This window comes from Colletotrichum navitas (genome assembly GCF_030913465.1).
Source record: "Colletotrichum navitas strain CBS 125086 chromosome Unknown LY79scaffold_21, whole genome shotgun sequence".
Lineage (NCBI taxonomy): Eukaryota > Fungi > Ascomycota > Sordariomycetes > Glomerellales > Glomerellaceae > Colletotrichum > Colletotrichum navitas.
This window is the reverse complement of record NW_026850567.1, coordinates 402,491-428,519: the sequence shown is the minus strand read 5'-3', so window position 1 is coordinate 428,519 and position 26,029 is coordinate 402,491. Positions and strand designations below refer to the sequence as shown.

The 26,029-nt window shown below is 51.9% G+C and overlaps 7 protein-coding genes and 2 non-coding genes across 9 annotated transcripts; 2 read left to right on the top strand and 7 right to left on the bottom strand.

Annotated features, from left to right (window-relative positions):
* Positions 1-855: 855 nt before the first annotated feature.
* LY79DRAFT_550234 (pentatricopeptide repeat domain-containing protein) lies at positions 856-3,016 on the bottom strand. The gene is made up of 2 exons (XM_060557547.1): positions 2,331-3,016; positions 856-2,275 (listed from the first exon to the last, which is right to left on the bottom strand). Exons 1-2 carry the CDS (start codon positions 2,922-2,924, stop codon positions 998-1,000), a joined length of 1,872 nt encoding a protein of 623 aa, XP_060415459.1. The 5' UTR covers positions 2,925-3,016; the 3' UTR covers positions 856-997.
* Positions 3,017-3,107: 91 nt separating this feature from the next.
* Positions 3,108-4,171, bottom strand: LY79DRAFT_702763 (uncharacterized protein; the record flags this gene model as incomplete). The annotated part of the gene is made up of 5 exons (XM_060564949.1): positions 3,108-3,581; positions 3,647-3,697; positions 3,754-3,894; positions 3,998-4,051; positions 4,136-4,171. The coding sequence occupies 5 exons, from the start codon at positions 4,169-4,171 to the stop codon at positions 3,390-3,392; spliced, it is 474 nt and encodes a 157-aa protein (XP_060415458.1). The 3' UTR covers positions 3,108-3,389.
* Positions 4,172-4,469: 298 nt separating this feature from the next.
* On the bottom strand, positions 4,470-4,541 carry LY79DRAFT_t96. The gene has a single exon. It is a non-coding gene; the product is annotated as a tRNA-Arg (tRNA).
* A 2,042-nt stretch (positions 4,542-6,583) lies between these two features.
* On the top strand, positions 6,584-8,588 carry LY79DRAFT_578856 (sulfatase; the record flags this gene model as incomplete). Its single annotated transcript, XM_060559981.1, has 6 exons — positions 6,584-6,881; positions 6,957-7,118; positions 7,178-7,488; positions 7,548-8,046; positions 8,118-8,221; positions 8,277-8,588. The coding sequence occupies 6 exons, from the start codon at positions 6,584-6,586 to the stop codon at positions 8,586-8,588; spliced, it is 1,686 nt and encodes a 561-aa protein (XP_060415457.1).
* A 554-nt stretch (positions 8,589-9,142) lies between these two features.
* LY79DRAFT_512871 (uncharacterized protein) lies at positions 9,143-9,746 on the bottom strand (the record flags this gene model as incomplete). The annotated part of the gene is made up of 2 exons (XM_060554428.1): positions 9,143-9,324; positions 9,389-9,746. 2 exons carry the CDS (start codon positions 9,744-9,746, stop codon positions 9,143-9,145), a joined length of 540 nt encoding a protein of 179 aa, XP_060415456.1.
* An 801-nt stretch (positions 9,747-10,547) lies between these two features.
* LY79DRAFT_604930 (major facilitator superfamily transporter) lies at positions 10,548-12,905 on the bottom strand. Its single transcript, XM_060561873.1, has 2 exons — positions 11,305-12,905; positions 10,548-11,244 (listed from the first exon to the last, which is right to left on the bottom strand). The coding sequence occupies exons 1-2, from the start codon at positions 12,587-12,589 to the stop codon at positions 10,658-10,660; spliced, it is 1,872 nt and encodes a 623-aa protein (XP_060415455.1). The 5' UTR covers positions 12,590-12,905; the 3' UTR covers positions 10,548-10,657.
* A 514-nt stretch (positions 12,906-13,419) lies between these two features.
* LY79DRAFT_589384 (beta-ketoacyl synthase domain-containing protein) lies at positions 13,420-21,424 on the bottom strand (the record flags this gene model as incomplete). Its single annotated transcript, XM_060561022.1, is given in 25 exon segments — positions 13,420-14,301; positions 14,352-14,832; positions 14,901-15,250; positions 15,290-15,364; positions 15,412-15,705; positions 15,786-17,141; positions 17,151-17,250; positions 17,281-17,390; positions 17,418-17,486; positions 17,502-17,582; positions 17,601-17,636; positions 17,655-17,867; positions 17,901-18,032; positions 18,072-18,212; positions 18,225-18,363; positions 18,382-18,425; positions 18,444-18,491; positions 18,528-18,762; positions 18,778-18,826; positions 18,882-19,337; positions 19,394-20,002; positions 20,062-20,185; positions 20,243-20,311; positions 20,378-20,822; positions 20,871-21,424. Coding segments are annotated over 25 exon segments (7,092 nt in total).
* A 1,281-nt stretch (positions 21,425-22,705) lies between these two features.
* Positions 22,706-24,518, top strand: LY79DRAFT_648974 (AMP-binding enzyme; the record flags this gene model as incomplete). Its single annotated transcript, XM_060562514.1, has 2 exons — positions 22,706-23,213; positions 23,236-24,518. The coding sequence occupies 2 exons, from the start codon at positions 22,706-22,708 to the stop codon at positions 24,204-24,206; spliced, it is 1,479 nt and encodes a 492-aa protein (XP_060415453.1). The 3' UTR covers positions 24,207-24,518.
* LY79DRAFT_t95 lies at positions 24,407-24,487 on the bottom strand. The gene has a single exon. It is a non-coding gene; the product is annotated as a tRNA-Gly (tRNA).
* Positions 24,519-26,029: the final 1,511 nt, after the last annotated feature.

The following is a 26,029-nucleotide window of genomic DNA, read 5'->3' as shown; positions in this document are numbered from 1 at the left end:
GCTCGGAGCTAAGCTACCAAATGTTCCGGGCCAGTACGGAACTTGCAGGTAGGGCACGGGAAACACGCAAGCGGCGTAAATCCGCCCTCTCCTGGCGCGGTAAGCTCTGAGCGTGTCCCCATGGCATTGGTCCCTTTTCTTTCCGGCAATCTGGACATAGCGCATGTCGTTTGATCAAAGTGACTGACTGGATTGATAAGGGAGAAGAATGCTAGTGCTGACGTGACACATGGGCGCCGCAATATGGCGTGCGAGTCCCCGGCGAGTCCCCGGCGAGTCCATGGCGTTGGACCAACGATGCCAGGGAGCGCACTTGGGCGCGTTTCCATGCATGATTAAGTCAAAGGGTCAGTATCAGGCCGCCCGTGGAGGCAGAACCTGGAACGTGAGATAACAACCACTACATGGCAAGTATCACTAATCCTGTCCGGGCTTTTGTGTGATTTATCAGCGAAACCCGACAGATTCGACAGATCTCTCCATCTGCGCCGCTTTTCATTGGCTCGGCTAGTGATAGAGCTTGTGTGTTGTTGGGCCAAGCCTACTTACTTCATCGTCATTCCACGGCCTAGTAACCTTATTAATCTTAAATCCGATCGATGCCGGGCTGCGCATCTGGTGCTTGAGCTTCGTTTCTTTTTGGGTAACCCAGGAGCTCGGACATGGTTTGAGTCAACCCCTTCGCGGAGAGACCAGGGGGCCCTGGACAGCACGTCAGCGTCATCCCCCAAAGTGAATCAGCGTGCATCCCGATATCAACATCATTATGAATCGTCTTTCGGACCCAACGGTGCGGGCATTCTAGAAATACAGATCACGTCTCAATGCATCAGTATTGGATGTGCATGCATTGGGATACGAGGCGTTGAGTGATTTGGGCCACAGGTGTGCTGTACAACTATCGCGGTATATTCTGCACCGGGGTGCATTTTCCTTGGTTGAAAAGGCATGCAAAAAACAAGCTCGGGCAAACTGTACTGCCTAGCTTTTCCCAGTGTCACAACGTAGGATGCTGCCGCGGCTCTAGATCATCGCCTAAAGCGCGATCCTCTTGCGCCAATCCTGTGCTACGCTTGATTTCATCCGCAAAAGACGCCATCAGCTTCGCGATGCCAGATTGCACATCTATGTTCCGGCGCTCGGCCTGCTCGATCAACCACCAGACGCGCTCATCTTGCGCGTCGAGAGATTTCCTAATGATTGCGAGCAGTGTCCTTTTGGGAATCCATGCTTCTGTCTTGCCAGGCGGTTCACCAGTGGCACCTTCAGGAGCCTTGCCATACAGCTCTATGCACTTGTAGGCAAGATCGAGGTCCCCGGATACGGCGTACTCGTAAATGGCCTTGCCAAAGGCATTTCGATCCGCCTTGAGAGCCAGCTCTGGATTCTCCGCTACCAAAGATTTGAGAGACTCCATGTCGTCGCACGCCTGCAGGACGTACCGGATTGTGACATGGTTGGGAGTCGCCTCTGTGTACTTATGAGCGTTTTGGTAGATCTCCAAGGCCTTTGCATATCCATGGGTGTCTACTGCAGCTTCAATGAGGACGTTGAGGGCTGCAATGGGGACCCTGTAACTGCGCACCAATTCCGTTAGGGTCTTGAGCGCAGTATCAATGCTCTCCGGGTGATTCTTGATCCAGCAGTATATCGAGCGCGTGCTAGCATACGGCGCAACGGAAATGGCCTTGAACATGATGCAGAGAACCCGCAGAGCACTCGCTACGTCTCCTGCGCCGCCGTAGCAGTCAATCAGAGCCTCATAGTGGTGCGCCAACAGCTTGCTACCCCTTTGAGTAATCAGACTGGACGCGCTTGTAACAAGCTCGTAGTCGTACTGCCTCGTGGCCGTGTTGATGACATTGAGTAGAGTACCATCCGATAAATGCTCCCTCTCGGTCTCCAGAAGCCTGCCCCATATGTACCTCGTGCCTTCGTAGTGATGCGCCTGAGCGCACGTGTCCAAGAGCATATACCACACTGTGAGACTTGTTTCGCTTCCAGCATGAACCTTACTGTGTGCCAGCTTGATCGCTTCGTCGACGAATCCGTGTTGGGCAAACACGAATATGAAGATATCGTAAACCCACGAAGGGATAGGTACGTGCTTGTCAATCATAGCCTCTAATGCGTCGAGCGCCATTTCAAACTGTCCATCACGAAGTAGACCGAGGGCATTGTGGCTTTGCCCTTCGATGCTAATCTCGGTCCAGGACTGCTTCATGGCGGTAAGAATCTCGTTTCGGACCAAGTAGTCGGGATGTACGGCGAGTGCCTATGATGAAGTCAGTGCAAGACCAACCTGTCGATCTTTCTGAGAGAAGACATACAGCTAGCGCAGCATGGCACATGGAGGTGGTTGGCTTGAGCTGTAGCTGCTTCATCTCGGCGAACAGCTGAGCGAGCATCGCTGCTGAGCCCTGAACGTCGGCCATCGCAACTACTAGATGCTCGTACAGTTGGGAGTCCAGCTCAGCATTCCGAGACTGAACTAAGTGTGTGATGAAGGTTGCCACTTTCTGAAAAGTCTTTGGCTGGCCTTGCAAGACTTGCAAAGCCTCGTAAATGGCAGATAACGGCGCTGCTCGAAGCTGTTCGTTTGGATCGCCGGGTTCAGAGTCGGTCGGAGTGGCGCCGTGCCGTATTTCCCCAGCGGTCGCATTTCTTTCTACTGCCTCGTCACTTTTAAACGCTCTTGCGTCGCTTTCTGAATGTAGTTTGGAAGACGTAGCTGTGGAGTATCGGCGACATTGTGGGCGGATAACGTGCGTATGGGAGGACCGGACGGGTTGCCTTCGCTGGCTCGTTGCAATCGATGCTCGAGGTAGAATGGGGGAAGTGAGCAGTCTAGCCGCTACATATGCATCAGTAGAGGGGCAGAGGCAGCGCCATAAGCCATCAAATATAACGCGAGAGCCCGACATGGAGCTGACGATGAGAGTGGGTGGGCGCGGGGAGGAGCAAGAATCTGGGGGAGCTTCCAGCGTGCAGATTTCGGGGCTGTTCTCACCGAGATGATCCCGGTCTGAGCAGTCACGTGACATGGAGCAAGATATGTCTGCCCAAGGCCAAGATCAGCATCCGGCAGATTCACATTGCAGATAACTGGGGAATGTATTGGCCTCTCACGGCTGTATTTTTATGTTCCAAGTACGTAAAATGACTCTGCTGGTTTGCATGCCTCCTGGGTGCGGCCAATGGTCGCTCGCTGGCTCTACTCTCCGGGGCCATCAGCCCCAGGATGAAAGTCGCACGCCTAGTTTCTCTTGCGCAAGACTTCCAGATGACGTCTGCATTCAAAGAGTATTCTCTCCATTGGCGTTGTGTATGGTCACCGTGGGCATCGGTGCGCCAGGTGCTGGCTTGTCGGAATCGTGTGAGAGATATCCTCATGAGCCACCGCGGTTACCACGCCCCCGTCCTCCACGGCCCTGACCTCTGCCTCTGCCTCTATCGCCGCCGCGACCGCTGTGGTCCCCTCTGTTTCCGCCTCTACCGCCACGGAATCCTCCTTGCTGGTGGTTCGCCTGGTTCTCCTTGACCACGTCGATGATGTCGTCGGGGACTCGTAGGTATTTGATCTGGGGGCGCATCAGCACTGTGTTTGCCTGTGGAGGCGCAATGTTGGGAGGGGTTCGTATCATACGTTGTTTCCTTTCACATAAACTTCGGGGATCTTGACAAACTTGTCGCCTTCCTGCATCATCGTCAGTCGCGAGGCACGGTATTGAGGCATCGACGGGCGGCGCGTACCGGACTCGTCTGTACGACCTCCTTCAAGGTCAGATTCATCCAGGTATCGCACATGACCAGATGGCCGTTGAGGGTTTCGCCGTTCTTCAGCTCCACGAGCATGGGGTGCCCTTGGGCGGCGTTCAAGAGGCCGAGAGGTAACTGTGGCGGTAGTGTTAGCTAGCTCGAGCAACGGATGAGGCACCGCATACACGCATCCGGGTCGCTGGGTCGTTGGGACGCAGGGGGAGAGGCTGGGACGTACCATTTTGAAATTTGGGCTCCGAAGCTTGCCGTGGGAGAGAAAGCTGAGCTGGAGCTTGACGCGGGCAGTTTACGATTGACTATGCGACCGCCAGGGATTAAGTGGGGCATCTCGGTGAGCCCCAGGTGAGAAGCTGACGCCGGACTGGGGCCCCGTCTGCAAGAACCACGGCATGACGTGCATCATTCCGTGGAAAGAGCTAACGGTCTGAACAAAGGCATCCAAGTCATGAAAGGCATATGCTCCAATTTCGTTCAACAAAAAGTTTGGAATCGTCTGGAAAGCCCATTACATACGCTACGTGTTTTTGTCCCAATCTTCTCATGCTCTCTCATTCGAGGCATGCATCACCCTACCTGCCCGTCCTGCAACCACTACGCACATTTCCAATAATACAGAAAACAACAGAAGAACTTGAAAGAAAAGAAGAAAAAAAAAAACACGATAAAATGCTCGAAATTGATCAAAAAGATGACCAACGTGGGGCTCGAACCCACAACCTCCAGATTAGAAGTCTGAAGCGCTACCATTGCGCCAGTCGGCCGTGTTTTGGTGGATATCCAATTGCGTTGGACGAAACCCGAATCTGTGGGTCTATAGACGATACTCGATATCCTCAGGTCACGGAGTAGACGTGAACACGACTCAAGGGACGACTAAAACCTTCGCTCTTAGATACAGCATATTGCCCAAGTTGCCTCATGTTCAATGCTGTCTTTAATGGTTGGTTTCTCGCCCTCGGCTTAAGCTGTGTGAGCTTTCAGTTCGGCTGTTGACTTCCTCAAGCCCGATAATAGAATCGCCCCCGGCCATGTTTTGCTCTTTCATTTTATCTTCAGAACATGCGTATTGGCAAGTATAGCATTTCCTATCCTCTGTGAAAATAGGGGTACAGTTTTGTGTGGAAAGCAATCAGTTGTTGATTTCTAACCAGGATTAGTAAGCTTGATTATTTAAGTTTTAAGGTTCTGCCTCTATCCTGATTAAGATTAAAGCTCTGTAAGTTCTAGCAGATATTTAGCCGCGCAGTAGGGGCAATAAATCAGAATTCAATAATTTCCTAAGCAACAGTAATAATGTATTCTACAAAAACTAACTAGCAACTCGCAGCAGCTAAGATTAGTAATGTAGGTGTCTATAGTGTTAATCGGAATTACCTAATTTAGTGGTTTGTCCACCTTCCCATATCATGCTACCGTAAGTGGCTAGGTACACTGACGTTCCGTAGACAACAGATATGACCAGGTGAATCAAGCGTTGGCCAGTACGCGATGTGAACCTTTGCCTCGGTACATAAGAAACGGTTCATAGTTGTCAAACAGTTACCCTGTTATGTCGGTTATTCAGTCTACCTCCTTATCAGGTCCCTCAGTGTCGATGGCGGCGGCCAATGGCCTTGATATTGCATCCCTCCGCCCAAGGCGGCCAACAACCAGGCTATATAGGCCAGCCTGAATGATGGTGCCAGATGCGTAGGGCTCTCCACACCCTCCTCTACACCACCACTATCCTCCCCCATACTACCTCAGAAGCGGCACTGCCGCTGACAGCGTAGCCCCCCTTTCTCCTACACCACACTCACTTACCTTTCCTTTGTATATGACTTCTTGACACCGTACTAGGAGTACTTCCTCCACTAAAGACAGCGGAGGGAGACTTCACAACGACATGGATGTGCGAGTAGCACTGTACAACTGAACACACGGAAACCCCTAGCTAATCCGTGTAAAACACGAATCAACTGGGGGATGCCGCATGGAACCTGGCAGCTGAAGAGCCTTGGGCACTTGACAGCACAGAACAATTCTAGTTGAACTCCTGGGACGTTGGTGGAAGCAGAAGAGAAGACGATGGCATGAGACATACCGATTGTGACAGAGAGGGACTGTATCTATTGTTAGACGTACTTACTTAGGCGGAAGCCCGCAACCCCAGGCGCCCTTTGTCCTACACAGGAACGGCCCGGCGTTAAATATAACAACAACAACAACAACAACAATCGGTGTCGATGGCACCGCTTCGTAGCATAACCCAGGACAAAAGAAGGGCAGTACTTTTTGCCGCTAACAATCGCATCAAAAACTAATGTCTAAAGCCGGTCGGCTTCATAGAGAATTTATTCTACCAGCCATTATTTAGCGGCGCTTGCACGTTGTATTTCCACTGGAGCCGGAAAAAAAAAACATTGGTATCTGGCTAGCAAAACGTCGTGATCGTGTTGGAAATAGGCTAGCGGGTAGAATGGCACAATTAACAGCTCCGATTACGATGATTGATAGTACCGTCCAGAGGTTCATCCAACTGGTCTAAATCTGGGCAAATACCGTTTGGGGACCCGCTGACGATACCACCAGATCACCGGAGCCCCTGTCGATTACAATTACAGTAAGGTTCGATTCCGGTTATAGAGGGGAGGCTATAATTGACTGAAATGGATTCTGTGCTCCCCTATCATGGCTAGTTCGCGCACAGCACACAAGTATCTCCTTCTTCTCACAGACCAATCGGAGTTGTTTTGGCGCATCGGTTCTTGTGTCCGAACTTCTGACTCAGATTTTCGTGTTTCGACAAGAAAAAAAGATCATCATGCTCCCCATCCCTATCTTATCAGCGCTGGCAACGCTGGCACTTAGTGCCACCACCGTTGTTGCTCAAGACGTGCAGCAGCGCCAGCCCAATATTGTTTTTATCCTGACAGATGACCAGGACCAGCAGCTGGGCTCTCTTGACTACATGCCCTATGTTCAGAAGCACCTTGTCAAAGAAGGCACATATTACCGCAAACATTTCTGTACAATTGCAATATGCTGTCCGTCCCGTGTCAGCCTGCTAACGGGCCAGGCGGCGCACAACACCAACGTCACTAACGTTGTTCGTCCTCACGGTACGTTGGGATACATGAATATGTCCTATCACCTAGAAGGGGGTGGACTTTAACGATGATAACCGATGATAACAGGAGGTTACCCCAAGTTCGTGTCTCAGGGCTACAATGACAAGTATCTGCCTGTGTGGCTCCAAGACGCCGGCTACAATACCTACTACACCGGCAAGCTCTTTAACGCACATGATACCGGCAACTGGAATAACCCTTTCCCCAAAGGGTGGACTGGCAGTGACTGTGAGTTATTACTCGAGAACCTAGAATGAATCATCGTTTTGCTGATGCCTGTAAACTAGTCCTCTTAGACCCCAACACTTACCTTTACCTCAACGCTACGTTCCAGAGGAACCAAAACCCACCTCAGACCTTCCCTGGCGAGTACAGCAACGACTTGGTCGCCGAAAGAGCGTTGGGTTTCTTAGATGACGCCCTCGAATTCAATGGCAGCAAGCCCTTCTTCCTCGGCGTTGCACCCATCGGTCCTCACAATAATGGCCTTGGCGGCGAAACAAGTCCAGGTGCCACACCGCCCATCCCGGCAAAGAGGCACGAGAACCTGTTCGCCAATGTCACTGTCCCTCACACTTACAACTTCAACCCTGAGAAGGTGGGAATAATTAGGCACATCTCCTCGGGTTCCATTAATGATGGCTAATATGTCCACAGCCCAGTATGGCCAACTGGGGCCATATCATTCGCCAGTTGAATGCTACCGAGGTGGCCTACGGCGACTATTACTACCGCCGCCGCCTCCAGACGCTGCAGTCCGTCGACGAGATGGTTGACGCCATCATCGACCGCCTCGATCAAGCAGGCATCCTTGACAACACGTACTTTATATTCACGTCCGACAATGGCTTCCACATCGGTCAGCACCGCCTCAAGCCAGGAAAGACGTGTGCTATTGAGGAGGACATCAATGTACCGTTCCTGATTCGTGGTCCTGGTGTGCCCAAGGGAAAAAGGGTCGACTTCGTCACGACCCACACCGATATCGCTCCAACCATCTTTTCGCTTGCCAACATTACCCTGCGTGAGGATTTCGATGGATCTCCCATTCCCTTCTCTGAGGAAGACATCGAGAAGTCACAGAATGACCCCAAGCACGACCACGTCAACGTCGAGTTCTGGGGACTTCAGTCGGGTTATGACGCCTTCGGAGGCGGTAAGTAGGTTCGAGCCTGGAATTGAAAGGGCGGTTTCACTAACAAAAGTCGTCTCTGGCTCTCTTCACAGTCGCCGCGAATAACACGTACAAGGCCATGCGTGTTCTAGGAGGTGGATACAGCTTGTTCTACTCGGTCTGGTGCAGCAACGAGCGGGAGCTCTACGATATGAAAGTCAGTGCAGGCCCAGATCGGACGTCATTTGACTCCTGACTAACCTCTGTTACAGAAGGACCCAGGCCAGATGGTCAACCTAGCTGGGAGCGCCTTCGGCCAGCTTCTTGAGCGTCCATTATCTGCCGTGCAAGACCGGCTCGACGCCCTCCTATTGGTTCTGAAGAGCTGCAAGGCAGTGACCTGCAGGCTTCCTTGGAAGCACATCCACCCCGAGGGCGGCGTCGACAACCTGCGCGATGCTCTCGACGTCAAGTACGATGAGTTCTACGCGGCACAGCCCAAGGTCTCATTTTCCAGCTGCAAAGACTTTTACGATATCAGCGCCGAAGGTGCCCAGCATTCGCTGACCTTTTACGACCCGTGAGTAGAGGAAATCATAGCAAGTTTTGATGATACACATGAATAATAAGGTTATAGGAGGCACGCAGCAACGAACAGACTTCAGGACACCGGAGTTTCGGTGATTTTTGACGAGCTTTGAAAGGATGTTACTGGTGTAGCGCGTAAGTTTAGATGGTTGCAACATTCCCATGTGCGGGAACTCCTCTACTCTGGCACGTAAATAGGGTCCACGATGCGCGAACCAGAGACTCCGAGAATCATAAACACTGGGTAGCATCGCCCCAATTCCGAACGATAGACAAAGTCATGGTCGATCACAACTGCCTCATTCGAAACTTGTGATCTTTCTTCAACTTCTGATATAGATGCCTAAACACAGTTCTGGTGCTTTTTTTCCTTTCTTTTTCGGTCCAACAACCTCGAATCTTATTGAGAGGTCAAGAAGATGCATTTGTCACTGTGGCTGATAAAAGTGCAGGGCGCTAGTGACATGCCACATGAAAATAAAGTAAAATGGGGGAGGGGGGGTTAGCATTGCAACGAAGTCCCAGCCGAATAATCACAAACAATAAAACCTTAGTCCATCTCGATGTTCAACTTAGACGCCAACCTCACCCCGTACCACACCATACCGAAAATGCCAATGAGATTGAGGTGAATACTCATAGCGTGGGTGAACGAAAAGCGTCTCCTGACAGCGTTCATGTCCGGGCTTGGCTCGTCAACAGCATCAGGCCGCTTTGCATCACGCGTTTCTGCTTTGCATTAGTGGGCGCCTCCCTCATCTGACAACCCGGCTCCAGGCTCGGACTCAGAACTCACCTTGATGAGCCCGGTCAATCATGGCCTTTCTTGTCTTCGGCCCATAGATGAAGAGGTTGGCAATGGTTGTGAGACCAGTGATTGCGAGTGGGGTCCAATCGCGCTTCTCCAGAAGTAGGGACGATGGACCGTACGGAGGGAATGTGATGGCGGTCAAAGCCAAGAGAACCGCCTGGCAACGGAAGTAAACGGGGAAGAGGCGTTTCTGCAACGTCGTAAAGGAGGACCTTGGAAGTTCGCTGTAGCAGATCTTAGTATTGACAAATGTTTGGAAAAGCGAGGTGCCGAGCAACGTCGCGTATGAGATGACATGATAGGGGGCAATGTTTGTCATGAATGTAGGTAGAGGGATACCCATGGTGACTGTGACAGGAGAAATAGATGACGGATATCAAACTGGGTGAAGCGATATTTTCGACAGGCAAAGTCAAGAGGTTATATATGTAGATTTCTAACCACTCACGTCTCAGTGACTACGTAGCGCGGCGGGCCGAGGTAATCCGCGTGAACTATAAGTTCCGAGCAGCGTCGGATAGAAGTGGGGCAATCGCAAGCTCCGGCCGACAAGTGGGGCTAGCCATTTATACGAGCGCTCCCCAAAGTTGCTACGGACACTAGAAGAATTGGCAGTTGGGCTCTCAGGATTCGTTTCTCTGGTTATTTCATTATATATCCCTTCTTTTCAAGATTCATTGAGTACCTTTCTTTTATTCAAGACATAAGACAGGACTTTCAGTTGGGCTAGCTACGCTTAGACCAGATGTGCCTGGGTCCATATAAAGGCATGTTTGACAGCACTGCAAGCGTGAAAGAGCTCGCAGAGATTTTGAGCATGTTAATTAAGGTTGATGTCGTGATATAAGCCGTAATTGCGCAGTGGCAATTACGGATCCGCTTTTGTCATCACAGTCGAATATACGAATCTATTGCTATCAGCACTCTGTGTCTGTTGGAAGATGACCAAGCGACAGAGCTGTAGCCTATACCTTTAGTAACTTGGCTGGGAAGCGCCTATCCCGCCTGAACCGACCACAAAATACATATCAAGAAGTTGGCAATATCCACTCACCATTTTCATACACTTGTTCATTGATTTCGCTTTACAGTGTACAATCATTGCCAGTCACGTTGTGTTTTAGACTTTTAGTCAAGCAAATATGGTCCCTAGGCGACCACTGATTGAATATCTCTAAACTAGCAAACCATATGATATATCCGTAATCTCCCTTGACCGCTTTTCATGTCGTCATTCACATCGTGGTTCAATAATTAATGAGCAATAGCTGGGCCACTGATAACCTTCCCGACGTTTTTCACTCCAAACGTGCTGGCCACCACGCCGACACTTGCAAGGCCCACGCAGCACCACAGCCCGGTGTTGAACCGCTGCAGCTGGCTGTGGCCTTTGCTTATGTCCACGGCCTGGACAATGGCACTCGCTAGTGCGAGGCCAACACCGCTACCGATTTGGAACGCCGTGTTGATCATGCCACCGCAAAGGCTCTTGACGTTGACAGGTACCGAGGCCAGGAGCACAACGGTGATGGTGCAGTAGACGATAGTCGTGCCCGCGACGCCCATGACGGTGGTCGGGAAGACGTGCTTCCAGAAGTTGAGGTCGTCCTGCTTCATGAGCGCCGAAGGGATAGGCGCGATTGCGCAGATGGTCATACCCAAGATGAGAAGGTACTTGGTGTTGAAGACCTCGAGCATGCGTGACATGGAGAGACTGAAGATGAAGCCTGTCGCGCCCATGGGGAGGAAACGGAGAGCTGTCTCGCCGGCGCTCAACTTGTTGACTTCTTGAGCGATGAGGGTCGTGTAATAGACCGTCGTCTGGTACCCGCCGTACATGACTACATGTGGTCTTGGAGTCAATAACCAGTTGTGTTCTTGATGGGTTTCGATCAACTTACCAAAGCCACCGATCCATAGAGCGGCAAAGTTTTGTAGCTTCCAGAGCGAAAGCGGCATGATGGGGTTCGAAACCTTCTTCTCGACATAGGTAAATGCAACAATCAAGGCGATGCTAAGAACAAGCAAGACAATGATGAACGCCTTGCCCCAGCCGTACTCGCCACCGCTCGAAAGAACAAAGCTGAGCATGATGAGCCCACCCGTCGACAGACCAGCGCCGACAAAGTCCAGCCTGGGCTTCGAGGTACCCTCGATTCTGTCCTTTGGAAGGAAGATCCAGCCAATGGCGCCAAGGGCGCCGCTCACAGCAGTAGGGATGTAGAATATGTACCGCCAGCCAAGCGAGGAAGTCAAGAAGCCGCCAAAGATGAGACCGAGGCAGAAGCCGACAGCGCCGGCGGCGCCAAAGATGGTCAGACCAAGCGTTCGGTCCCCCGTGACGAAGTAGTTGCTGATGATACCGACGGCTGAAGGGACCGTCATCGCGGCGCCGACGCCTTGCAGAGCTCGGAAGATGGCCAACTGGATGAAGGAGGTCGCGAAGCCGTTGGCGACCGTCCAGACGCCGAGCGTCGCCATACCGGTGCAGAAGATGAGTTTGCGACCAAACCGATCAGCAAGCACGCCGGCGAGCAGGAGGAAGCCACCAAACGTCAGAGTGTAGGCCGAGATCAGCCACTGCAGCTCCCCGCTTTTGACATCGAAGTCTTTCTGGATGGCGGGCAGAGCAATGTTGACGCCCGTCATAAAGACGTTATCGATGAGCTGTGCGCCGCAAGTACAAAGGAGCACAAGGGCTCCCCGAAAAGAAGCGATGGTGCCAATGTCGGGGTAAGCCTGGCCTGTGCCGGTCTCGTACTCGACGGGCAACTGTGGGCCGGAGACCAGACCGGAGACAGGAGACGGAGGGCGCGTGGACTGAGGGGTTGTGAACTCGGAGGGCACCTCCCGGATCGTGCTCACGGGACCTGGCTTCGCGGCCCTCGGGAAGGAGGGCAGCTCGAAGACGTTATCGTGGGACTCGCGCCTTTCCCGAGATCGTTGCTTGCTCACCGCCGAGGTGTTGCGAACGAGCTCTTCCAGGTCGTCCGCATGGTCATTCTCCAACCTTACTCGTGAGCTCTGGGAGACTGTGCTCACGCGTCGGGTAACGGGGATGCCGGGGTACCCAGGAGGAGGGACGAAAGTCGGAACCTCCTCTAGCGCCGAGGCGCGACGGCCGAGAGACTCGCGATCCATGTCCACTGAGACGGGACGGTCGTAAGACGACTTCTCGCGGGCCATCTTGGGTCTTTTAGTGCTGATTTTGGCTGTAGTAGTTATGGGAAATACCAAAAGGCAATGCAGATGTGTCAGTGTGTTAACCGCAGTCAACAGTAGCGGAATTCATCAGCGTCCTGAGAAGCTAGAGGCACGTCGGTTCACGGCGTAAGAGTTGGCGGTCGAGATAGACTCACTGCACGAGAGGTTGCGGTGATGTCAACTTAATAAACCTTCCCTTGGTTGGGCAAGTTTTGCCACACGACAGACTTTGGTCATTTTGGTCTCTAATCCGAGTAGATTCACATGGGAAAACACTTCTGTGATGACCCACAGGGGGGGGTTCCACAACAGCTGCGCGCCAACCCTACACAACAGGTAATAGCTATCTGTTCTGATTCATATGCCGTCCTGGAATCCAGGGTTCTGTCTACACTCTCTGTGAGGGTGGCTGTTTTTGGTGCCTGATGAGACAACTTGGATGGGACGGGAAGATTCCGTCTCCAGCGAGCCCGTCATCGGAGCCCCACTTGTAAGACTTGCACAGGGATTCAGACCCTTATGGCATTGGGCTCACGCTATCTTGCTCTTCGCCATCCAGTTCCCGTTGCCATCACCCTGTTCTGGCCAGCCAGTCCCTCAACCGCTCTCCCTCTGGGTCTTCCGGGCTCACCGTCTTTACCTGCAGTCCTTGGGGCCCTCTCTTCAGCCGCCACGTCTCGGGTGACTACTGCTAACGCCCTGCCATGCGCTGCAAGGCGCATCGCACCCTTATCACCGGCTAATACCATGCTCTCGGCCAATGGTGCATACCACGCTCAAAGTGTACATGTATTAACGTTATAGTTGACCCTTCACATGTTTGCAGCAGAGAGTTTGGCAGCTGTCAGTCCGCCAAGTGCCAAGATGCTTTCCGCCCTTCGCAACTCGACAACAGTGAAAACGACTCCCAACTTTTGCCGGAACCAGTTACGCAGCTCCACCGTAACCAACGAATCTGTTTGCAGAGGCAGCGACAGGTTGACTTCCGCATCCTGCCGCATCATGAACCCCCTCAAGGCGCCGCCGATTTCCTTGGCCAAAAACTCTTTGGCTTCGTCAGATGACAGTTTCCCTGGGTCTGATGCGCAACTATGGAGGAACTCCCTCAGGGAACTGCCCGTCTCGTGCTCACTGTGAACCACCTGGCCGTGGGTAGAGGCTGCACTCGTTAGAAAAAGAGTGCGTGGATCTCTCTGCCACCCAGTTCTGTTCGCCGAAGCAGACGATCGCATGCCGATGGCGAGTTGACTCGGATTAATGTACCCTCGAGCCAGGCCCTCACCTTGTTCGAACCCGATGCCAAGACGACCGTTGGAGCGCTGGATCATCAATTCCACGGCGTCGAGCAAGTCTTGCTCGTGGAGGCAATGCTGCGACACTGTGCGAAGGGCTTCCAGGCGGGTGGTTTCCCTTGCAAGAACGCCAATGTCTTCCATGATTCCGATGTCGAGAACAGAACATGGAAGACTCTGAGAATGACGATATTGCACAAAGGCATCCAAGAAAGCATTGCCGGCGGCGTAGTTGGCCTGGCCGATTTGACCGCCGAGTCCAGATAGGGAACTGAAGAGAAAGAAGAAGTCAAGTGGTTCGCTTTGCGCCTGGAGAGCATAGTGAAGATTCCATGTTCCCTGTACCTTTGGCGAAACAGTGGCTTGCCATTGCTCGAAAGTCATATCGGCGAGGTTCGTGTCCTGATGCCAATGAGCATTACATATCACGAAGTCAGTGGCTGGGACCTCACCTGAAGAACCATCGCTGCGTTCAAGACTCCAGCGATTGGACTTGACACGGAGTCCATCATCCTGACCACATCGGCCATCCTGTCAACGCTACCAGAGATCGCTTGAACCCTGCAGCCTAGATACTCGAGTTCCGTGAAGTACTGTGGCTGGATTTTGGAGGCTTCTTCGGCCGATCTCGAGAAAAATATCAGGTCGCGAGCCCCCCTCTCGACAAGAAAGCGACCAGTAGCTTGGCCTAGGCCTCCAGCACCGCCGACAATGATGTAAGTTCTGTCATGGCGGAGAGAAATCTGTGAGCGTAAAGGGAGTGCTTGAAGCTCCCCGCTGCTTCGAGGCATCCTAACAACAACCCGTCCAACGTGCTTGTCGGATTGAAGGTGTTGGAATGCCAGTACCACATCAGAAGCTTCGAATGTTAGGACTTCGGGGGCTGTGTTGTTCAAGCCAAACTTGTTAAGTGTGAAGGCTTGTTCCAGGAGCCTATTTTTGTATCGGTCAGTGAACTGATAGCCGTATAACACGTTGCCGCAGGAAGATGAGGTACTAACCGGGTGCATTCTCTCGGACGATTGATCCTCAGATCTTCAAAGTCTACGCTGGCGAAAGTCCGATTGCAGTTTGAACGGTCCATCCGGAGATGACTGGCATTGTGGGCTCTGTGTTGGACGACGTGTACCAATGTCCCAAGTGGTGAAAGGCAGTCCCAAGACTCTTGTAAAAATTCAGGTAGAGTGTTGAACACGACGTCAACTCCAGCCGTCAACTGCAAAACTCCGTGCGAAAAGGAAGTGTCCCCGCAGTTGAATATGCAGGTTTTAGGAATCTCATACGAACTCATGAGGTATTCGGCCTGTTCCGAAGTCCGGACTGTACAAACAATCTTCAAGAAAGGCTCAGTCTGCTGCAATGCCGAAAGCAACGGGTGGGGGATAGTCACCTGGGCACCAATCAATCTAGCCACATTGATTGCGGCAGCCCCGAGGGCATCGGAAGCTGAATGAATCAATACAGACTAAGAAGTCAGTACATATACGGATACGAATGACGAGGGAAACCTGCCTGGCCCTTTTTCAGTTTCCCTAGTTCCATTAGCCCATGTAGAACTATGCCGAAAGAGTATGGCGTTGATGCAGCTTCCTCAAAGCCCATGGCAGCAGGAATCTCTGCACATAGAGACTCGGACAATATGATAGAGGTTGATAGAGCGCTGTCGTGGTTAAATGCAACTCGATCACCAACGCGAAATTGGCGGGCATCAGGCCCCACGCCTGTAACAATACCACTGCCCTCGAGTCCAAACTTGCTAGAAATACCGGCTTCGCTTGACACATCACTTAGCGATGTATGTAGGTCCTGAAGTCTGACGTTATAATGTGCTTCAAAGTACTTGGATGACCCAATCATACCTTGGTATTGACCCCGGCGGCTCGTACCTCAACTCGAAGGTTGTCTCCATCCAAGACCAACCCTACACCTTCGGTTTCTTCCCATCTCAATGCCTGCAAAGATCCGGGATTGACGATATTTAGAGTTTTCGGAGCGTTGTCGCATTGTTCTCTCAAGTTGTCCATAACCTTGATGGAGTGAAACCGACAGATCTGGATTGATCCATTGGAGAAGACGTACTCGGAATCCGAATCAACCTCACCGCCACGGAAGCGCCCTCCGAAAGATTCGAGCACAGTGGCCATAGCATCCCATCCATGGACGTTGAAGAACTCTAGTTCCAGGGTGGCTAGGTCCATTGCCAACTCTCTTCGCACGCTACGAGCGGCACCCAGTGTTAGAGAGTAGTTCGGGTCTTTGCACTGCATCTGAGAGGCACCCGTAACCCAGAGCATCTTCTCGTCTTGCGCCGAGAACAAAGACTTCTTCAGCTCGTCCCACTGCGCAGGACCCATGTTGTGAAGGAAGGGTGACTCAAGATCCAGCAGACACAAGATGGGTTGGCCCCGAGGAAGTCTGTGTCCAGGGGGGAAGTGTTGTAGAGAAATCCCTCGGGACTGTAAGAACATTATAGCGCTGGAAACAACGGGATGGTTTGAATCTTGGCATATGACGATTGCTCTCACAGGCTTTGAGAAGTATTGACAAGGTCTGGCCACAGTAATTCGGCCATGCTCTCCGGTAAATATGGCTGACGAAACGTCGTCGAAACCGGCGAGTCTCAACTGTTCTCGCAAGGCATCCGGCTGTGATGGTGACTCACCGCCGAGGTTGATCTCCGGAACAAGACCAAAGGCGAGCTGAAGAACCTTGGATGCAGGGTTCGGGCGCTGGAGAATTAGGTAGCCGCGAGGCTTCAGAAGCCTTCGCATGTTAATTATGGAGGCTGATGAGAAGGGGGCTATGGTTCGTTGAGAGATGATGAGATCGAATGACTCTTCGGCGAAGCCCTGAGGAATAGGATCTTCTTCTATCGCCAGTTGTCTGTATTTGACTGCTGATGACGATTCAAACCGTGTCTCGATGAATTTTGCTGGCTTTATGGAGACACCGGTATAGGTGTAGGTACCATAGGTACGCTCGCCGTCCGGAGATGAAAAGGCCGATGATATGTCGGTAGTCTCTGCCGCGGGATCGATGTGTAAGATGCTCATGTTTGGATTTTTATGTCCTAGAAGTTGAAGGAGACTGGAAAAGTCTACGTCGTCAATGAACCTAAGGAAACCGGTGAGATGCTCAGGCTGCGCTAGTGTCTTGACTGCGTGCGAGGAGCCCGAGAAGCAACCTGCGCCATAGATATGAACCCGATAGACTGCGAGAGCGATATCGAAGAGGACAGTGCCCTTACAAACTTCGAGCATCTTGACTATAAATGCATGTCGAACTTTGTGGCTCATTGTCGCGATTTCAAGTGGATTAATGACTCCAGGGTATTGTCCAGTCATAGCCTCCCTGTATGAGGCGTCAAGCCAATTTTTGAACTTGACTAAATGGGGTTGTGTAGCAGGGAGAAACTGGATCTGAGCCCTAAGATCGACGATACAGGCCAGCACCATCCTATCTAGGACATGGGAGTCTACATCCGTTTGTCGCTGGTGCAATAGTTGCGAGGGGCTGACGAAGTCGATATCGGGCTTCCATTCGAGGACGGCCCCGGCGTGGGGGTCCTCCTCGTTGCTGTGGCTATTCTCGAGGGCTCTGACTTGCAACCCAGAGATGTCAATGACGACCTGCCCTTCGGACACGCCGACGACCTTGGATACAGGAACAGCCTCGTGTAGACTCTCAGCGCTGGCGACAACCTGAATTGGGCCGGTAGATTTTCCGACAAACATCTCCTGGAGGTAAGTCGGCACTGCCAATTGCCTGAAATTTCTTTCAAGACCTTTGCAGCTGGCGACCATGGCCACATGCATGCTCGTGTCAATAGTTGCCGGATGAACAGAATAAACTGCACTGTTGTAACCAGAATGCCTATCATCGAGCGTTGCAACGGCTCTAGGTTCAGTGACGTGCGAGGTGATGCCAGAAATACCGCGGAAGCTGCTGCCATAGTTCAGACCAAATCTCTTCCAGGTATTGTAGAACGAAGATGCCGAGACTTGGCGTGGCAGGCTAGACATTTGCGGAGGGAGGCGCTTCTTTCCTGAGCCCGCTCTGCATTGGCCGGAAACATGTTTCACCCAGTGTCCGTTTGCTTCACCGAGCGAAGATATTGAAAAGTCGTACCAAGTCTGTGGGCCTGAGTTTCTCGATCTCGCCGGGTGAAGGACCGTCACCAGCTCAACCGGCCGATCATCAAGCACCAGAGCGGCCTCGAACGACACATGACTGAGCGTGAACTCGCCAGAGCCTGTGAGCTGCCTCAAAGCCTCTCCAATCATTGAAATGAACCCCGAAGCAGGAAAAATTGTCTGATCTCTGACGACATGGTCCCGTAACCACGAGACGTCCTCGAGACGCATATTACATCTCCAAGAAGGGAGCGCGTCCGAGATCTCTTCGACTCGAGAGCCAAGAAGTTCGTGATGAGGGAACTTCCTGAAACGCCAACTGCGGGAGAGCCTACTCTCGAGCCAATACTCTTTGTCGTAGTGCCAAGGGTACGTCGGAAGGTCGGTCAGAAACTGGCCTGGGGGGTTAACTACAGCAATATCGATGGTCGTGCCAGCTAACCAGAGCTCCCCGGCTGTCTTTAGAAGAGCCGACATTGCGTCTTGGCTGCGCACCAATGTCGGGATATACTGAGCCGTTCTACTCTCGAACTGCAGAATCTGACGTATCGGCCCAGCGAGAGCGGAGTGCGGGCCGATTTCGACAAAAACTGGTGACGTGAAATCGTCCAGGACCGATCGTACTGCCGTGCTGAACAGAACGGGAGACAAGACGTTATTTACCCAGTATGAGTGGGACATATCTGTGTTCTTGACCCCGGTTACAGAGGAGTAAAACGGGACGCATGGCCTCTTGTTCTGTAACAACCCTTCCAAGAGTGACGTGAAATCCTCCGCTGCTGTTTGCATGTGATCTACGAGTTGTTATTTTTTGAGCGTTTGGCATAGGGTAAGAGGGGTTGGGCTTACGAGAATGATAACCACACTCAACCCGGAGGGCTCGCGCAAGCACTTCCGGGTTCTTCAGTCGAATATTGAGCAGGACGTCTTGTAAAACGTCTTTCTCACCTGACAGAGTCACGTTGAAAGGCGAATTTTCGCACCCTACAATGACTCCCGGCCGCAGAAACTGCTCGACTTGGTTTCGGCCGAGGCCAACAGCAGCCATACTGCCATTGTGCGTAGCCTTGATGAGGCGGGTGATTTGACCTCGGTGATACGCGATGAGTATGGCCTCTTCGGCCGTGATGGCACCACTTGCATAAGCGGCAGCGGTTTCACCCGAAGAGTGCCCAACTACGGCGCTCGGAACAACACCCCATGACCGAAGCAAGTCGACAAGAGCGACTTGTATGGCGAGAAGACATGGCTGGGAGAACTCGGCCTCGGAGAGGCGACTCTCGTCTTCCGGGGCTACAAGCAGTTCTGTATGGTTGTCAATGCAACATTCGATCATGTTGGTTCAGGGAGGCCCCTAATACCTTTTATCGTCCAAGACGGAGGTTCGGATAGTCCAGCAAGGATTTTATCAAGACTGCCGATCCGTTCTCCGAACAGGGGCTCTTGTTCGATAAGTTCTTTGCCCATCTGCGCCCATTGTGCTCCTTGGCCCGTGAATACCCAAATGACTTCGGGCGTTGAGCACTTTCTTTTGATAACTGGGGAAATCTGCAGTGCACTTTTACCATCAGTCACGCAGAATGCGCGATATGTGTGGATCTCGCGACGCGCAGCCAGTGAATATGCAACATTGTTCAGACTCCCTGATGACTGGTTCAGGTAATTCTCAACCTTGTTTGTCAGGCTTTTGACAGAGTCAGGGTGTTTGGCCGAGAAAGCGAGCAAGCGGTGATAGGGAGTCTCGGTGTTTGATTTGTTGAGAATCTTGATCGAAGGCAGACCAAAGCATGCAGTAGATTCAAGCAAGACCTGGTAGAAAATTAGCGCCGCAAGACTAATTCTGGCGTCAACACTCACGTGAGCATTGGAACCGCCAATTCCAAAGCCGTTGACCGAAACCCTTTCACATCTGTCTGTTGGCCAGCGCAGAGGCTCTGTCGGAACTTTCAGCTTGGCGCTTTCCCAGGGGACTAGATTCACAATTAGTACTTTGTGAGCAGAAACAGATAGCATGCTAGTAGTGGCTCACTTCTTGGATTGGGTGCTTTGAAGTTGATATTTGGTGGAATAGTTGAGTTTTCCAATGCCAGCACCATCTTGATGACACTTGATAGGCCTGCAGCTCCTTCACCATGCCCAATGTTTGGTTTCACCTGACACTTGGTGTTAGTCTTGGTCAAGAGATTGCACATCATTACAGTGGCGCGTACCGATCCGATATAAATACCATTCTCGCCCCAGATGTTGGCAACAGCACTCACTTCCAGAGGATCCCCTACCTATTACAGGAATCTCCGTTAGCACCGCAAGATACAAGACATTTCCATTGATTTACTGTGACTCACAGGTGTGCCAGTGCCGTGACATTCTACCATGGCAGTTTTCGACAAATCTGTGATGCCAGCCAACCTGTGGCCCCTCCTCATCAGCCGTTCATGGAGCTCGGGGTTCGGTGTCGTCAGCCCAAGAGTTCGACCATTTCCGGCGGTGCATGTGGAGCGAATCACAGAGCGGATCGGATCGCCGTCTCTCACTGCATCAGATAATCTTTTGATATAAATTGCGGATACTCCTTCGCCCCTCGCAAACCCGTCGGCATCTGCATCAAAGCTTTTGCAAGATCCTGAAGGTGATAGGACTCCGTTTTGATGCATGGAGGCAGTGTCTTTAGGCGTAAGGATGAGGTTGACACCCCCGACAAGTGCAGAGGAGCAGTCGGCACTATGCAGATCTTGACAGGCTTGATGGAGTGCGACTAGAGATGCGGAGCAAGCAGTCCGCACAACAACGCTTGCTTCGTCTTAGTCAACAATGTTAGGAAGCAAAAAGAAAACATACCTTGGGCCCGTCAGATCGAACTCGTAAGATGCCCTGTTAGCCAGGATGTAGTCACCAAACACGTCCGGTCGGATAGGGTTCAGGTTCCGTTCGTCGCGGGACTCGAGTGTAGCCCAGTCGTCCCCCATAGTGCCGACATATACCCCAACATCATTGCCTTTCCATGATTTTGAGCCGGAATTCTCCAAAGCTTCGTAAGCCACCTCGAGAAACAAGCGTTGCCGCGGATCCATGAGCTCGGCCTCTTGTTTCGTGAACGACCAAAAGCTTGGGTCAACGTGTGCCAGGTTCAACTCTTCGAGAAAGTATCCAAACTTGGTTGGAACGTGGGACACTCTTCCTGGCCCATACCAGTTGTTGACGTTGTAGCGGCTTTTGGGTACGGGGCAGCGACCGCTCTTGCCCTTGACAAGAAGGTCCCAGTAGTCGGTGGCATTGTGGACGTGACCCGGAAGCCGCATTCCCATGCCTATGATAGCAATAGGCTCGTATGAATCCGAGTGAACTTTGCCATTGCAAGCACTGTACATGTCGTGAGTGGTATCGTTATACATTATGACTGACAATGGGGTTGTCTCTTAACTTGTTCGAGTTCTATGTAGCCTTCTGGATGAGTCCGGGCTTATACTTGCTTTGGAAAAGAATGGTTCGAGCTTATGAGCCATATCGAACTTATTTAAAGGGTGACAGGTTGCTGCCTTATAACAGTCCGCATGCAACGTACTCACTCGTCACTATTACAAACAGAGGTAGACGAGCCAGTGACTCCCCGTCGTTCCGCTAGCGTCTAGATAGACGCACTGCAGCTGGCACCTAGACCGTGGTGTTCATATCAAATCAGATTGCATTTAGACCGTCTACTGTCAGCTGCCTAATACCGCACCTAAAATATCCTTCTAGGACAGCAGGTAGACCCAGCCGCCAGGCCGAGAAAAGAATTTCCTGTAGGATGCAGCAGCAATGCCGCGATGAATCAATGGGCTTTACTGTATCGAGCTCGAAATCCGGTGGCTGAGGTAAGATGGAGGGGGGCTCGGATGTGGATGTGCGGAATCCCGGTGAGTGTTCAAGGTGTTTGCCCAGAACCCAGCTGAGGACCCCAAGGCTTTCTCGCTGGTCGGCCGAGAACACGATTTACATGTTCATACTTGGTGCTAGTGCCATAAGATGCATCAGTTCATTGCCAGAGCCGGTGAAACCATGCATCTAGTAACCTGATTTGGGATGACTGCCTACACACACGGAAGGATGCGTAGGATTCAAGGTCTCACGGCGCAGCAGCTTGTTGGTTGTCTCCCCCACACACACCAATTGCCGCCTGCATACCAGGACACTTGAATTCTACTCGTCAACCGACGTTGACACATCCTTCTTCACGCGTCACACACTACTCGAGCGTATTAGTGGTACATTAGCGATTTCAGAAACTGGAGATGGACAGCTGGAAATGGAAAAAGGGCCGAGTCCTGCCGGCGCGAAGGTGACGAACGTGTGCGGCTTACTCTGTTCAACGACTTGTTTGAACGCCGCAAATAAAGTTTCACGCCTCCTCCCTCGTACATTCTCTCCTTTCCAAATTAGCAATGTTTCGTATCCAACCAACAAAAGGCCTTGGCTGGGGGCTTGGGCTTCGATAGAATATCATCACGGCCAACGGGGGTTGTTGAGCAGCCACAGATCGACAGCGGCTGCTCCCTCCCGCATTCGTCTCGGGGACAACGGTGCAACATTGCGAGAGGATTCAAATTCAATAAGATCTCTAGCTCCAACGCGGCTCTCATCATCCCCCCCCCCGCCTCGAAATCCAATCACCCAACTTCTTCGAACGGGTACTAATGGATCTTCTCACTCCGGACCCAGTGCTGCTTCATGCACGTTTACGGCCGACCGGTCTGGCCTGCATCGACCTGGCAACCAACCGCAGATGGACGTATTTGGAACTCGATGCCGACATTCAGCGCGCGGCCTCCGTATTGTGCGGACAAGGGGTTCAGACCGGCGATAGAGTGGCGACCATCTCAGCCAACAACGTCCATCAGATCATTGTGCAGCAAGCCCTCATGAGGCTGGGAGCGATCTTCGTTCCACTCAACTGGCGTCTTGCTCGAGCCGAACTCACAAAGCTGTTGGTCGATTGCGCCCCGGCCATTCTCTTCACGGATCTCGACCCACCAGAAATGCCTCTCGGCTGCCAGCACATTAGCTTTTCGAATTTGATTGCAGCTGTGGATGCTGCAGAATACGCGCCTCGCTTGGATGCAAGGCTCGCGGACGAGACGTGCGTTATTCTCTACACGTCGGGGACGTCCGGGGCACCCAAAGGTGTCACATTGAATGCCCGGTGTATCTTGGCTGGCTACGACAGTCAACTTCAGCATTCTGACAGAGGTCGACACCGGGAGCGTCTTCCTCTGCGACGGGCCCATGTTCCATTTCATGGGTCTCATTGCTCAAATCTGGCCATGTCTAATGCGAGGCGGTACAATCATTGTGTCTCCCAAGTTCAATTCCGACCTCACCAATGCTCGTCTCGGCGATGCATGTCTGCACGTTACGCATTACTTTTGCGTACCTCAAATGGCCGAGGCCCTTGCTCGCGCACCCAATTTCAACACGTCAGAGTGGTCCACTCTCAAGGCGCTTTTTACGGGCGGAGCCCCCAACCCCCCAGCTCGTATCAAATGGTGGCTGAGCCGTGGAATCCGCATGGTCGATGGGTATGGTTCGACCGAAATGGGCACAGTCTCTGGCATGCCGCTGTCCCCGGAGCTCATCGACGTCAAGGCGGGCTCTGTGGGCCTCCCGGGCCCGTTGACGGCTGTCCGGGTGGTAGACGAACGTGACAAGGATGTTCCAGTCGGCGCACCGGGGGAGATCATTGTGTCTGGTCCGAGCGTCACTCCGGGGTATTGGAATCGGCCAGAAGAGAACCTTACTGCGTTCACGAGAGATGGGTGGTTCCGCTCTGGTGACATTGGGCGGGTCGACGAGGACGGGTACGTCTTTTTGATTGACAGACGTAAGAACATGTTCATCTCGGGGGGAGAAAACGTGTATCCTGCAGAAATTGAGGCCGCGATGGTTGAGCACCCTGGCGTGGTCGATGCTGCAGTTATCGGTGTGCCGGATCAGCTCTGGGGCGAAGCCGGGCGCGCATTCATAATTGCGGCGCCCGGCACTCAGCTTACCCATGAAGACATGATCGAGCATTGCCGTTCACGAATTGCTCGGTATAAGGTGCCAAGAGAGATTATTCTTGTTGAACAATTCCCTCGGACAGGGTCAGGCAAGGTTCTAAAACACCTTTTGACAGAGGACTCCGTAGCAAGATTGTAGCAGGCTCATCATATAGAAAAGTACGCTACCGGTAATGGGATGCAACCCCTGTACCGATTGACCCTGACAGGGGTCAAGGAAGAAATAAAATAAAGTATGCCTCAGAGAAGAAGTTTCACTGGGACGTGTCACACGAAAAAGAGAAGAAAATGGAAAATAGATAGAAAACAGAAAACACTTGCGAGTCAAAGCAAAAGACTTGCGCCGAGGGGGAATCGAACCCCCGGCTCCCCGACGCTGCTGGATGGCAACGGAGAATTTTACCACTAAACCATCGGCGCAGATTTACCTTGTGGATATGACTGTCACCTGAAATTCAACACTCAGGTAACATGCCAACTTTGCTATCACCCTGATGGTGAGTATGCCTTGCATAGTATACGACGAGAGGAATGGGATAACGTTAAGGGTGTTTTAGATCTACCAATGGAAATTGCTTTAGGTCACATTATCTGGTCCGCCTTAGAGTACCAATCAATTCCAAGGTGTGGTTCGGCAAACGCGGGTATATCCTAGGTCGGCTGTTGAGAAGGATTCAAACGTCCGTCTGACATCGCCGATGCGCACCATGCACAATTCAGGTGCGTGTCAGCCGTCAGATTTCTATTATGAGCAGCCAATGAATCGGCCTAGCCAACTGGAAAACGCCCAAGAACCAATAACTCTCTGCGTATCCCATATAAGCCCTGTTCAGTCTCAGACATGCGCTTGATTATGTGTCAAATAGCGCGGCCAGCTAGTCGATAAACTCGAAATTCTTTATTCTTCTGCCTAGTCGTACTTGGGAGCTGTTGCGGAGACGCCACGGGAACTGCTCCTCTCATTGCTACCCACCTCACGTCAGTCCTCGACCCCCTTACGAAAACGCCTTGTTGCGGCCCAACATCTTCATCCTTTCATCATGTCTGTCCAGTAGTGTGGCCTTTTTCTTTTTCTAGAGGGGAGTGACCCCAATCCTAGGCAGTGTCGCATGAAATTAGTCCAACATACGTGGATACACTCATTTGCCAAGTGTTGGCACAAGCCATAATTTCCTCGACAGTCCCTAAGTCATAAACTCCATGTCAAGTCAACTTCCACAGCTCTCAGGATTGTTTACTTGGAACAGAAGAGCACATCGAGGTTCCAATTCATTTATGAAGGATTCGAAATGACCCAATTCATTCAAACTTTGAAGACCCGTACTTTGCCGTCACAGCCCAAATTAATGAATGACAAAACCATGAGTTGCTTGGCCCCTTTGCTTAATGATGTATGACGAGTATGTCCTTTGTGGTTTGACTTCTTTGAATTTTGTGAGTTCGTCAGTATTCTTATACATGTCCAAATGCCTGGTTAGGCTCGCCGCCTCCTATCATTACCACACACGCCCGCACATCAACAACCGGCTTTTTAGCCCTATCTTGCTGAAGCAAGGGAAGCCGGTACAACGCATACATTTCCTGATGTCAATTGGAAGCAACGAGACAATCAGGTTGGTTTCTAAGCACCGAATAATACAGTTGAGCATGGCAGGTCAAGCAGATTTTCTCTGACAAATTAGCGTATGCATCTAAGATCTTATTCCACGCGCTCCCACATTTCTTGTTTTGAGAAATCAGCAATGAGCGCTAGCTTGTCATGTCGCTCACCCGTTAGAGCAGCCAGCATCTGCAGATGGCGGCATCCAAAATCATATTATCCAGCCTGGAAGGGCGAAATAGGGACGTTGGTTGGTGCCCTCGACTTAAAGAAGTCCCGATGGAGCTGCTCCAGTGAGTATTCTAACCCCGCCGTATCATAAGCCTGACTTCAATTTTGCGTATGATCGCCAGTTGGATACT